Below are 13,126 nucleotides of genomic sequence, written 5' to 3'. Positions count from 1 at the left end.
TTTTAATTCAAGCACACCCAGTCCATTCTACTTCCTGGAAGGAAAGGTTACATGTCAGCAAAAGTAATGGCTTCATTTTAGTATTAATTATCAACTTTATGGGGCTGAGTGGTGGTGCACCTGGTTGAGCACACGTTACAATGTGCAAGGACCTGGGTTTGAGCCCCCGGTCCCCAGGTGTCTCTCTGACTCTCCCCCTCTTTATCTCCCCCATCATCTCGATTTCTGGCTGTCTCTATCCAATAAATAAATATAATTTAAAAAAAAATTTTTAAGTGTCAACTTTATACTTTATACTATTTGTCATGGACAGTGTGGGTAGCTGTGAGTCACTAGTCAGGGTGGAAAGCCACTTCATGAAAATTTGGCATATATAGGATATCTGTCTAGAAAAATGTTAGAAAACCAAGAAAATTCTTCTACAGAAGTAACCAAAGGATGGGGGGGGGGGGATTCTTGGAATGGATAATAATTGAAATCTATAAATACAATAAATAAAAAATCTGGATTAGCTTAGACCCTGATGGTAGAGTGATTAGGAGAATAGTGGGAGTGTATAAGAGTTTGAAGCAGTCTGTTGGGAGGTGGTTTATGTGGTAAAGCACATGTATTTGTCATGATGTGATACTGAACACCTGCAGCTGACAGTGCTATAAAGCACTGCTACCTGAGAACCACTAATCCCCCAATAAAGAAAAAAAAATGATTTTTAAAAAATACAATATTACCTCAATTCAGAATAAAAATCTGGCGGGAAAGATAGTTCAGTGGTTATGCAAACAGATCTCATAGCCCAACTTGGGATCTCTGAAGTCCCAAGTTCAGTTCCCCACACCACCATAAAAGAAAAATAAAAGAAAATGTGTTGAAATTAAAATTATGCCCCAGCTAAACTATGAGACTTTGTGAGAAGCTGTTTAACTTCTGAGCATTAGGGGATTTTTTTTTCCTTTTCTTTTTGATTAAGTATGTGTTTAATATTCTTCTAAACTTTTCATCCCCCAAGTATTCATTACCAGCAAACAAGAAAGCCTTGCCCAGGAATGACCCAGTTTCTAGACTCTTCTCACCTGGATACTGAAGATGAGAGCAGTCGGTAGTGGGAATCAGTGGTTCTAAGAGCAGTGATAGACAAGACAGTTGGCTGAGCAGACATCAGCAAGTGTACTGAGTTAGAATATATACAGCATCTAAAATACCTATAGCTACAAATAACTGCACTCTAGTCTTAAAAAGAGCTTCTGTCAGTTTTTATGTAGCCCTTCTGTGTCATGAATGTTGTGGATCTAATAGTTTGGCTTACCTAGCTTACATGTAGTAAGCTTCTGCTGAAATGAACTAAATTGTAAAAGATCAACAGCTAGAGTTTTAGGGCTATTTTAGATTGTTTTTTCCCACAGATTCCCTCCCACCAAGGATATCACTGGGGCTTGGTACACAGCTCCATTGTTCTTAGTGGCCATATTAAAAAATTTTTTTTTATCTGATATAGAGAGAGTGAAGTACAGAGAAGGAGAAGCAAGAGAAAGAGCTAGAGACCTGCAATACTGCTGCACTGAAGCTCCCCACACACACACAGGTGGGGGTAGGAACTTGAAATGGGTCCTTAGCATGGTAATGTGCACTCTATCAGATGTGCTACCACCTGGGCCCCAACACCCTTTTTTTTTCTCAGACATGCAAGCCCACTAAGGCACTTCCCTGGTCACAGGAGCAATCTTTCTACACCATTTACTTGTCTTGTAATAGTCAAATTTCTACCACATAGCTTATATCTCAAGAACCATTTTAATCTAATTTCTAATTTAATTTTACTGTCCTTATCTATTATCGCTAAACCACCAGTTTTGAATACTCTAACACTTATCCTTTTAAAAAAAATTGAATAGGCCCAGTTTCTTCCCATCAGCCTTTGAAGACTCTGAGGGAAAGGAGAAACACTGACCTTCCCCTTCTGGATGTGCACACCACAACCCGGGAGGAAGGTGAAGGAATGGAGACCACTGACACTGAGTCGGTGTCTTCCTCCAGCACTCACATCCCATCACTGGAGCAGCTGCTTAATTCTGCTGAAACTAAACTGGGTACGTTCTTCCACCTAAATGGTGGTAGTGTTGAATTCCACTGTCTTGTCTAATTAATTGTACTCTAGATGACAATTACTTTGTAACTACAAGAAAATGTCTTTCAACATTCCACCCCTTTTCAGATGGAAAACTTTCCTTTATCCTGAAGGATAAAACAAATTCTCTCTCTCTCTCTTAATAAAATGTCCTAGGGGGTGGGGTAGTAGGGCAGTGGGTTAAGCACACATGGTACAAAACACAAGGACTGGCATAAGGATCTCAGTTCGAGCCCCTGGCTCCCTACCTGCAGGGGGATCACTTCATAGGCAGTAAAGCAGGTCTACAGGTGGTCTGTCTTTCTCACTCTCTGTCTTCCCCTCCTCTCTCAATTTCTCTTTGTCCTATCCAATAACAACAGCAAAAGCAACAAAACAGAAAAAATGGCTTCCAAGAGCAGTAGATCTGTAATGGCAGGTGCTGAGCCCCAGCTATAACCCTAGAGGCAGAAAAACAAAAAGAAAAAAAAATGCCCTAAACGTGTGCTTGAAATAGATGGCTGCAAGTCCTGTAATGGCATTAGAAATCTGGATAGGGGGTCGGGCGGTGGCGCAGTGGGTTAAGCGCATGTGGCGCAAAGCGCAGGGACCGGCATAAGGATCCCGGTTGGAGCCCCCGGCTCCCCACCTGCAGGGGAGTCGCTTCACAGGTGGTGAAGCAGGTCTGCAGGTGTCTATCTTTCTCTCCCCTTCTCTGTCTTCCCCCCTCCTCTCTCCATTTCTCTCTGTCCTATCCAACAACGAATTGCGTCAACAAGGGCAATAATAATAACCACAACGAAGCTACAACAAGGGCAACAAAAGGGGGAAAAAAAATGGCCTCCAGGAGCGGTGGAATCATGGTGCAGGCACCGAGCCCAGCAATAACCCTGGAGGAGGAAAAAGAAAAAAAAAAAAAAGAAATCTGGATAAACTATCCTGTCACATATCTAAGAAACTAAAAGTTTTAGTTGAATGTTCTCGTTCAGGGGGATCACTCTATGCCATGTTTCTGAACTTTCAGCATCAGAAGTAAAGGATTTCTGTATCCCTGGGCATCATTTATAAGGTGGGAGAGAATCTGCAGCCCTAGTCTCTTCAGGCAGGTAATGATCAGATGAGGGCATCTCAGTCAAGTGGCCACAGACTCCAGAAACAGCCTCAGCTTTGTGGTGATTGCCAAAATTGTTTTTTTTGTCTTGTTTTGTTTTGTTTGTTTTGTTTTGGCATTGAGCATGTTTCTTCATTCATAAAAGCTGAAAGATACCTAACCCATGTCACATAAAAATGCTTCTGAGAGTCCTTGATAAGTGATCAGTTAATGTTCTTGCTGAAAAGTAAAATAACACTTCTTGAGACATTCATAAGTCAAGAAGATGAACAGTGAAACTAATAAAACAGTCTAGCATGCCTAACAAAATTCAGAATTGGACACATGGTATATTCAGTTAGATTAATGCTCTACAACAGAATCTGTTTTGTGTTACATTCAATGTGTAACCGTTAATTTGACACATGCTGAAGAAAGGCAGAGTGGACTTGCTTAATACCACAGGATACTGTGTAGAATGTTGGTCTGTAATAACAGATTTTGACAACTAATCATCAGAACAACATCTTGCAGAACCTCCTTTATGGCATGCTGAATTTACCAAGGAAGAACTGGTTCAGAAGCTCAGTTCCACCACAAAAAGCGCTGATCATTTAAACGGCCTTCTTCGGGAAACAGAAGCGACCAATGCTGTCCTTATGGAACAAATTAAGGTAAGGCTGAGAAAGTGCAACCAGGAAAATACTCACCTCAATACAGTGCCATCAAGTGAAGGCAGTGCTTCATGTATGCTCTACACCACAGAGCAACCTACTGAGCTGATTTCCTTGGATGAACTGGGGGTGTAGAGGTATAGGAGAGAGGGGGAAGTGCCTCAGCACAACTCTGCTACATCATCCGTGGTGCTTCCACAGAGCCTCATGCCTCTAGCCTGTACACGCTACCAGATAAGCCTTCACCTCAGCCTATACTCAGTGTTTGCTTACAGAGGGCTCTTAAAATTTATTTTCTAATGAAATAAAACCAGAGTGTCAATAAAGCATAAGCAGTGCCAGGAGTTGAACTCAGAACCTCATATTTTAGAGTCCAAAACTATAACCAATGTGCTACCTCCTCGGCCACTCCAATTCACTTTTTTGTTTGTTTGGTGTGTGTGTGTGTGTGTGTGCGCGCGCGCGCGCACCCACACTGTCTCCCCACATCCCAACCCACTCCACTCCTATGCAGCAGGACTTTTCCAGGAAACTGGGGCTTGGCTTCTGCAAGATAATTCCACCACTCACAACAGCCTTTGTGGTTTTTGTTTTGTTTTGTTTTGTTTCTGATAGAGACAGAGAGAAAGAGAAACACCTGCAGCATTATTCCACTGCTTGTGGAGCTTAACCCCCACTGGTGGGGCTTGGAGGCTTGAACCCAAGTCCTCAAAAATGCTAAGATATATACTCTGTACTACTGTGTGCCTCCCAATTCAGTTGTATTTTTGACCCTCCACACTCACACACACATTCAAACTTGAACTCTTTGTTTGTTTTTTTTTAAAATATTTATTTATTCATGAAGACGATAGGAGGAGAGAGAAAGAACCAGATATCATTCTGGTACATGTGCTGCTGGGGATTGAACTCAGGACCTCATGCTCAGCAGTCGAAGGTTTTATCTACTGTGCTACCTCCCAGACCACGAACTCTTTTAAATTTTAAAATTGGCACACAGATGCATCCATGACATCTTGATTCCTGAAATAAAGAATTATTAATTGCCTTTTCATGTTATGTAAAGACTGTTTCAATTTCTACTTTTTTTCTAAGAATCTGTGATGGATTTAGAAATTAGAGAAAGGCAGGAGTAAATAGCATAATGGTTATGCAAAGGAACTATCAGGCCTGAAGTTCCAGAGTCCCAGGTTCAATCCCCTGCACCACTATGAGCCAGAGCTGAGCAGTGCTCTGGTTTAAAAAAAAAAAAGATGAAATTAGATATGAGCAAGTCAGTTGTTCTGAATTCCTTAAATAAAACAAATGGGTATCAGTCAGTCTATAAAGTGACACTTTATAGACTCTTTCTCCCTCTCTAACTCATGAATAAGTAAGTAAATCTTAAATAAAAGGACTTTTTAGGGACTAACTTAAAATGATAAAATACAACAACTTTGTTGTTTCAATCTAGAAATCTGAACTGAAAGCCTTTCATGAGACCGGGGGTTGGGGGGTGGGGGTGCTCCCACAGGTAGAGTGTTGGATTTCCATGCTTGAGGTCTGAAGTTCCTGGTTCCATCCTCAGCAGCATGTGCTAGTGTGGTGCTCACTCTTACCTCTCTCTTTTTCTCTCTCTTCATGTGAAATGTCTCTCGTGTAATAAATGCAATCAGCCTTAAAGAAAATTCTGTAACATCCTTTGTTCTATTTTTCTGGTAATGTTTTAAATTGTCTTGCTAACTATTCTATTATAAAACCCAGCTTCGGGAGTCGGGCTGTAGCGCAGCGGGTTAAGCGCAGGTGGCGCAAAGCACAAGGACCGGCATAAGGATCCTAGTTCGAACCCCGGCTCCCCACCTGCAGGGGAGTTGCTTCACAGGCGGTGAAGCAGGTCTGCAGGTGTCTATCTGTCTCTCCTCCTCTCTGTCTTCCCCTCCTCTCTCCATTTCTCTCTGTCCTATCCAACAACAACAACAACAATAATAACTACAACAATAAAACAACAAGGGCAACAAAAGGGAACAAATAAATAAAATAAATATTTTAAATAAATAAATAAAACCCAGCTTCATCTCGTTTAAGTGCTGATTGCCATATAAGCAGACTTTCTACTTGATCATAGACACCTAAAGTGTCGGGTTTCCAGGCGTGAAACAAGCTAGGAGCAATTGGTGTTCCTGTCTGCTCCTGCTCACAAACTCTATCCCCTTGCTCACTCTCATCACAAACAACATGTCCACTCGCTCCGACCCTAGGCCCACTAGCCAGGCTTCTGTAGACAATGAGGTGTGTCATGAAGCCAATTTAGGAAGATGAGACAGCAGTCAGGCCTCTGTTTCCTGCCCCAGTGTGCATGATGCCCAGTGCTCCTGAGGCATGAGCTTCTTGTGGTTTCTGTGGAAGACATTCTCACTGTTTATTGGTGCTTGGTCAGGTGCTGGGCTGGGTCACTTCCACTCCACTTGCTTCCCATCTTGACACTTCTCATCTGTATTTTTCTCCTACCGATTTACATCTGTTTTGCTCCTCTTTCAATTTCTCCTCTTTTTTGTCATCTTTGGGGACACTTCAGGGGTAAAAGAGAAGAAAAACATTGGGAGTTGTGCGGTAGCGCAGCGGGTTAAGCACAGGTGGTGCAAAGCACAAGGACCAGCATAAGGATCCCGGTTCAAGCCCCCGGCTCCCCACCTGCATGGGAGTCGCTTCACAGGCGGTGAAGCAGGTCTGCAGGTGTCTATTTTTCTCTCCCCATCTCTGTCTTCCCCTCCTCTCTCCATTTCTCTCTGTCCTATCCAATGACAACGACATCAATAACAACAATAATAACTACAACAATAAAACAACAAAAGGGAATAAATATTTTTTTTAAAAAGAGAGAAGAAAAACATGTTTTATCTTGCATGTTTAACAGAGGCTCGGAAAACCCATTTTTAATTCATGTTTGTACCACCAGCTTCTCAAAAGTGAAATAAGAAGATTAGAAAGAAATCAAGAACGAGAGAAATCGGTAGCTAACCTGGAATACTTGAAGAATGTCTTGCTGCAGTTTATTTTCCTGAAGCCAGGGAGTGAAAGAGAGCGGCTGCTCCCAGTTATATGCACAATGCTGCAGCTCAGCCCTGAAGAAAAAGGAAAACTTGGTGCAGTTGCTCAAGGTGGGTGAAGCAAAGTCACACTGAAGCAGTTACACTTCTGGTTCATAATGTTAAATGTTGGCCTTGGGGTTGAGACTGTGGCTCTGTATTCTTAACATCTTAGCACTGTGCCGCAAAATTAAAACTTTTAGATTTAAGATGGAGAGCTAGGGAAATAGTCCTGTGAATAGTGTACTACTTTGCCATGTGTAAGACCCGGGTTTGAGCCTGGTCCCCACCACATTGAAGGAAGTTTCAGTGCTATGATCTTTCACCCCCCCTTTTCTTTTCTCTCTTTTCATCCCTCTCCCTCTGTGTTTCTCAAATAAATAAGTAAATATATAAATTGTATGTAGATCAGTTTTATCAGATGTGTAACCTGTAACTAGATTTGAAAACTTTTAAATCTTACTTAATTTATTGGATAGATAGAGAATGGTGAAGGGCGGGGGTAGACAGCATAATGGTGATGCAAACAGACTGTCAAGCCTGAGGCTCCAAACCCTTGCACCACCATAATACCAGAGCTGATCAGTGCTCTGGTGAAAGAGAGAGGGGGAGGGAGGGAAAGAGAGAGGTAGAGAGAGAGAAGGGTGAGGTAGAGAAGGAGAGAGACCTGCATCACTGCTTCACCTCTCATGAAGTTTTCCCCCTACAGGTGGGGGATGAGGGGCTTGAACCCAGATCTTTGTGCCCTGTAACATGTGCTCTACATGTAACATGTGCCACTGCATGCCCCCCCTCAGAAACATCTTTTTTGATTACTGAATAATTTATTTTGAATTTGCTTTTTGTATTTTATGATAATTTTATTTCTTGGGGTAAACTATAAATGTTTTAGTGTTAGAATTTCTCACTTCAAAAGTGTATCAACAACACACATCAGCTCCCCTCCTCTTCTCTGCCTTCTTTCCATATTGTCACCAGGATTATTGTTGGAGCTTGTGCCTGCACAATAAATCCACTGCTCCTAGCAGCCATTTTTCCTCTTTTATCTCTTTTTCTCTTTTGTTCTAAAGCAACAATATCTGTTTACCAAAGTCCACTGGACACCCCCCCACCCTTGCATTTGACTTTAGATATGTGTTTGTTCCATATGAGAACACATGCAGTGTTTTTCTTTTTCCCTCTTGGGTCTTGCACATACACAATTTCAGTGCTCTGGCCATTTGTGGTTTTGTTTTGATTTGACCTGATTTTCATTCAGATAGAGGAGGGAGGGAGAAATACTACCACACGGGGCTTTCCTCCTTTGCCATGGCACCTCCCATGCAGTGCAGAAACTCCCTACACAGTGAACTGTCTGTCTTGCCCCTGATTTTCCTTTACTCTTAACTTGTCTGAATATCTGGTTTGGGGCCCTATAGAAAGAAGTCCTGATAGTCTAGCTTTGGCATTTCAAGGTAGTATTTAACTTGTTCTGGTATTGCCTTTTCATAGGAAGGTAGAACTCTGATTCTAGGCAAAATTAGAACCTTAACTTTGCTGCTAAGCAAAAACTAGTTTTTTAAGTTTTATTGATTTAAGTATTGATTTATTTACCTGAGCACTGCTCAGCTCTAGTTTATAGTGATGTCTGGGATTGAAACTGGGACCTCAGTATCAGATGAGGAAGTCCTCTGCATAACTGTTATGCTATCTACCCAGGCCTGTAAGTTGTTTGTTTGTTTTTCTTTTAGTGATTTAATAATGGCTTATAAGATTACAGGGGAAGTCTTCCATACAACATCCACATACCCTGTCCTACCTCAAAAAAACAAATAACCATCATAGCCTTCACAAAGTCTTAACAGTTTGACTACCTTCTTTTCTGCAAGTTGATGTGAGAAATTGTTCTTGATATCTTTATTACTTACCAAATAGGTTATAATTTACACTTATATATTGTTACTTGGTCTGCAATGCATGCCATGACCTAATATTGTTTAGAATCAAATGAGGAGGAAGAAGAGCAGCAACTCAATGGAAAGCAGGAGAAGTATCGCAAGCACTTTGGTTAGCTCCAGACAGGCAGGAAGAGAGCACACTTGTTTACCTACTCGACTGCAGAAGAACCTTATCAGAAGAGTATTGTTGTTCAGAGCATGCCTTGTCTTAGCATGACTCCTGTCTGGTCTCTACCTAAGAAGGAGAAATATTGTCCTGCCAGGTATTTGAACACAGCTGAATTTCTGTTGCTTCAGGATTAATACTCCATGTACTGTTAGTTCCAGGTGAGCATACAGTCACTCCGTATAACTTCAGGGAACGTCTGCTTACCTGGCTCTCCCTTGGGAACAGTGCCACTTCCTCCTCTGATAGAACAAAGCAGTCACTGCCCAATTACCTGTTCTCCAAGAATATCACTTCCTGGGCCAGGGACATAGCAAAGTGATTATGTAGATTATCTCTTCTGAAAGCCAGGGAGATAACTGGTAGAGCATCAGCCTGGCATGAGGTTCCTGGTTCAATCCCCAGTGCCACATGTATCAGACTGGTACTCTGGCATTTCTCCTCCCCTTTTTCCTCTCACTCATGTGAAACTCTCCCAAATAATAAAAATCTTCAACAAAATAGAGGAATAAATTTATTCTCTAAAATCACTTAAAAGAAGGCGATGACTTCTTGGCATCAGGAGGTAAATCAGCAGTAAAGCATATGCCTTTTGTGCAGGGCTCCCTGACACTGCTCATAGAATGATGGTGTCACACTCTATTCACTTGAGTTCTCTCTCACACATTTTTTAATTTAATATATTTAATAGAGATTTTAATTTAATATATATGGCATTCCCACCATAAGAGTTTTTTTTTTTTTAATCAGGATGTTTTTCACTGTCCATTTCTTTGCCACCCAATAAAACCCCCAAGGATGACATAACTTGCTTTTCTGGAACCTCAGAACTCGCCTGGTTCTGGATGTTACTATGAATTTGGAAGTTAAACTTAATTCTGGTACCATTCCAGGTGGAATTTAGGCTTTGAAAATAATGTGACTAACAGTTTTCCATGAAAAAAATACATATATTAATCACTTCCCCCACTTTTTTAGAGCTCCAAGACAGATTGTGAAAGACAGGAAAGCCCCTATCCCCTCCAGGGAGTCACACCTTTATGTCATCCTTTCCCTTACATGGCCAGGAAGTGAGTATGGTGGCTTATTTATAACCAGTTGAATAAGGCAAAGGTAATAGAGGGCCACTTCCATGCTCAGGTTATAGAAGGTTCTGGCTGTCTTGCTAGTAAGACTCCCTCTGCCTTTTCCATTTACACACATTGGTAAAGCAACTACCTAATAGAGACCTTGTGTGACAAGTAACTCAGGTCATCAGTCATGAAGCCTTGAAGACCTGAAATCAGTCATTAGCCACTGAGCTGTGTGGATAGTTGTCATTGTCGTCATCCTCCTCCCCCTTCTCCCCTTCCTTCTCTTCCCCCTCCCCCTCCTCCTCCCACCTGTCTCCTCCTCCTCCTCCTCCTCCTTCTTCTCCTTCTCTCTCTCTCTCTCCTCCAGGGTTATCACTGGGCTCTGTGCCTACACTACAAATCCCCTGCTCCTGGAAGTCATCCTTTTTCCATTGGTGGTGGTGGTGGTGGTGGTGGTGGTGGTGGTGGTGGTATTGCTGTTGTTGTTGCTGCTGCTGCTGCTGTTATTGGGTAGGACAGAGAGAAACAGAGAAGAGGGGTAGACAGAGGGGGAAAGAAAGACACCTGCAGACCTGCTTCACTACTTGTGAAGCACCCCCCCCCCTGCAAGTAGGGAGCCGGGGGCTCGAACTGGGATCCTTGCACCAGTCCTTGCACTTGGCATGATGCGCTTTACTACATTGGAGTTATCTTTGGTGCCATGAGATTTTTCCTACTCTCTATTTATCTAAGTCTCTAAAAACATTGTCCCAGAGCTGTGAAGACCAAGAGGTTGGGGAAGGGGGGTAGTAATAGGCGTATTCTCAAAGAACTTTATTTTGTCTAACAGAGAAAAAAATGACACACAGCAAATACTGAAGGTTCTAAGACAGACAGATTCATAGCATCAAAACAGGTTGTAGTAAGATTAATATACTTTGCTTTTTAACTCCCCAAAGGTGAGGAAGAAAATGTTTCTCGTTCCTCCGGATGGGCATCCTACCTGCATAGTTGGTCTGGACTCCGTTAAGTTGATGGAAAGGACGTCATTTATTAACCAAATCAAATCCACTTGGCAAAAAATGGCTCATATCTATTGCTGTCACTTTTTTGTGTGTGTGTCAAAGTGTTTGTGTGTATATGTATATATATTATATTCATACCTACATATATTTTTACATGCATATGTCAGATATATTTAAAAATCTGACCCTTGAAGTAAGAGTACAACAACCCACATGAAGTGTCGATGCCAGTCCACCCACAGCCTTTTCAGTCTGATGCCATATGCACGTCGCCCAGTGAAGACCCCCAAGAATGATATCACTCCCTCCTCTGGAGCCTCAGGACCCACCTGTCTCTGGCCAGTACTGTGAATCTTGAAGCTAAACAAAATGTTGGTACCATATCTGCTGGAACTTAGGCCTCGAAAATAATGTCACAAACAATTCACTGCATCATGAGACTTGTAAATAGGCTGTCAGTTACATTGATAATTTGTTCGAGAAGTTTTGTTAGAATATGAAGGAAAAATGCTTTATTGGTCAAGGTGACTTTTTTAAGGGACTACAAAGTAAATGAAGATGCTGCAGGTAATGATAAGGCTCAAGTTGAAACACTGATAACTCAAAGCTCTATTGTCAGAAACCCCGATGTTGAGACAGTGCCTGTATGAAATGATGGGACCACATGACCTGGGAGATACATAGCATCTTCTTCCCAGTCTCTTGTTATGGGCCAAATGCTTCTTCTAAGGCATGAGTTTTGAGAATGCTCACCAAGTAAACATTCAGCAGAACAAAGACTGTATTACTTAACATTGTATGTAAATATGAAATTGGTGCTTCCATATTTCTGCAATATCTTTGCACCATGAATTTTCCATCAGAAAGGATTTTAGAAAGACAGCTGAGAAGTTCATGTTATATTTTCACGTTTCTTATGAATGACTCTAGTGATATCACTTGCCTTTGATGCCTCTAACTATATTTTACTGACGTACTCAAAATTGCATTCTCTAAATCATAAATTCAAGAATTCTATTTTTACTATTTATTTGTGAGAAAAATCACTGCACAGTGCACTCTATGAAGTTCTTGTAAGCCTTCCAGTATGTACTCTTAATTTTCACCCTCAGCCAGTGAATTGACTTTGTACTTTCACTTATCCCACATCAGTCTTCAGTTTAACTTCACCAAAATTTGCTGCTGACATGTCGAGTTTGTTCTTTTAAAAAATATCTCCTATTTCTGTCTTCCCTCCTGTTTTAGAACAGACCTAACTAGTGAATGTATGATTGAAAAATGCATCTCTGTCAGAGCAGATTTTTCAAAGTTTAGGTTTTTGTTTACTTTATAAACTGTGAATGAGTATGCCAGCAGCATACGGTGTAACTATAATAGTACTGAAATAAACTTCACTTTCTCTTTACCTCTAGGCCTTTTTCAAATCTGTGTAAACCTGTTTGGAGATTCTGTCTCTACTTATGAATGTAATAACAAAAATACATTTTTGCATGACAGAAAATTACTTTGATTACAAACAGCTTTTCTTTCATGGCTTTTGCTATGCAAGGAAATGTAATGCTTAATGTTTCTATTAAATGTCTAACTGCATACTATATTCTTGTGCCTGCTCTTTTCTATTAGACAGTTTCTTTAGAGTTAAGTTAAAATTTTGAATTGCAAATGCCTTTACTACTCTCTTCAGACAATGGAACCTGGAGTATCAGGTGGCCCAGGAATTTGCATACTGGATAGTTTTGGACTTTGAAGCCTGAGGTCTTGATTTTAGTCCCCAACATCATATGGGCCAGAGTGATGCCCTAGTTTATTCTCTCTCTCTCTCTTTTCTCTAATAAAGATTTATTATTTTATTTATTCATTTATTTTTGGATAGAGACTAATTGAGAGGAGGGGGAGATAAAGAGACACCTGCAGCCCTCCTCCACCACTTGTGAGACTTGCCTCCTGCAGGTACAGACCAGGGGCTTGAACCTGGATCTTTGTGCACTATAATGTGTACACTTAACCAGGAGCACC

At 41.3% G+C, this 13,126-nt stretch overlaps 1 protein-coding gene across 1 annotated transcript in view; it reads left to right on the top strand.

Annotated features, from left to right (window-relative positions):
• The window catches only part of GCC2 (GRIP and coiled-coil domain containing 2), a 60,841-nt gene extending 48,136 nt beyond the window's left edge, over positions 1–12,705 (top strand). The window contains exons 20-23 of the mRNA XM_007537336.3: positions 1,890–2,084; positions 3,726–3,865; positions 6,801–7,002; positions 11,045–12,705. Of these exons, the coding sequence (XP_007537398.3) occupies positions 1,890–2,084; positions 3,726–3,865; positions 6,801–7,002; positions 11,045–11,115 (608 nt within the window). The 3' untranslated portion in view covers positions 11,116–12,705. The remainder of the gene's footprint in view (positions 1–1,889; positions 2,085–3,725; positions 3,866–6,800; positions 7,003–11,044) is intronic.
• Positions 12,706–13,126: the final 421 nt, after the last annotated feature.

This window comes from Erinaceus europaeus, chromosome 3 (genome assembly GCF_950295315.1).
Source record: "Erinaceus europaeus chromosome 3, mEriEur2.1, whole genome shotgun sequence".
NCBI classification, from domain to species: domain Eukaryota; kingdom Metazoa; phylum Chordata; class Mammalia; order Eulipotyphla; family Erinaceidae; genus Erinaceus; species Erinaceus europaeus.
Note: the sequence above shows the minus strand (reverse complement) of the source record. Positions and strands in the feature narration are given on the sequence as shown.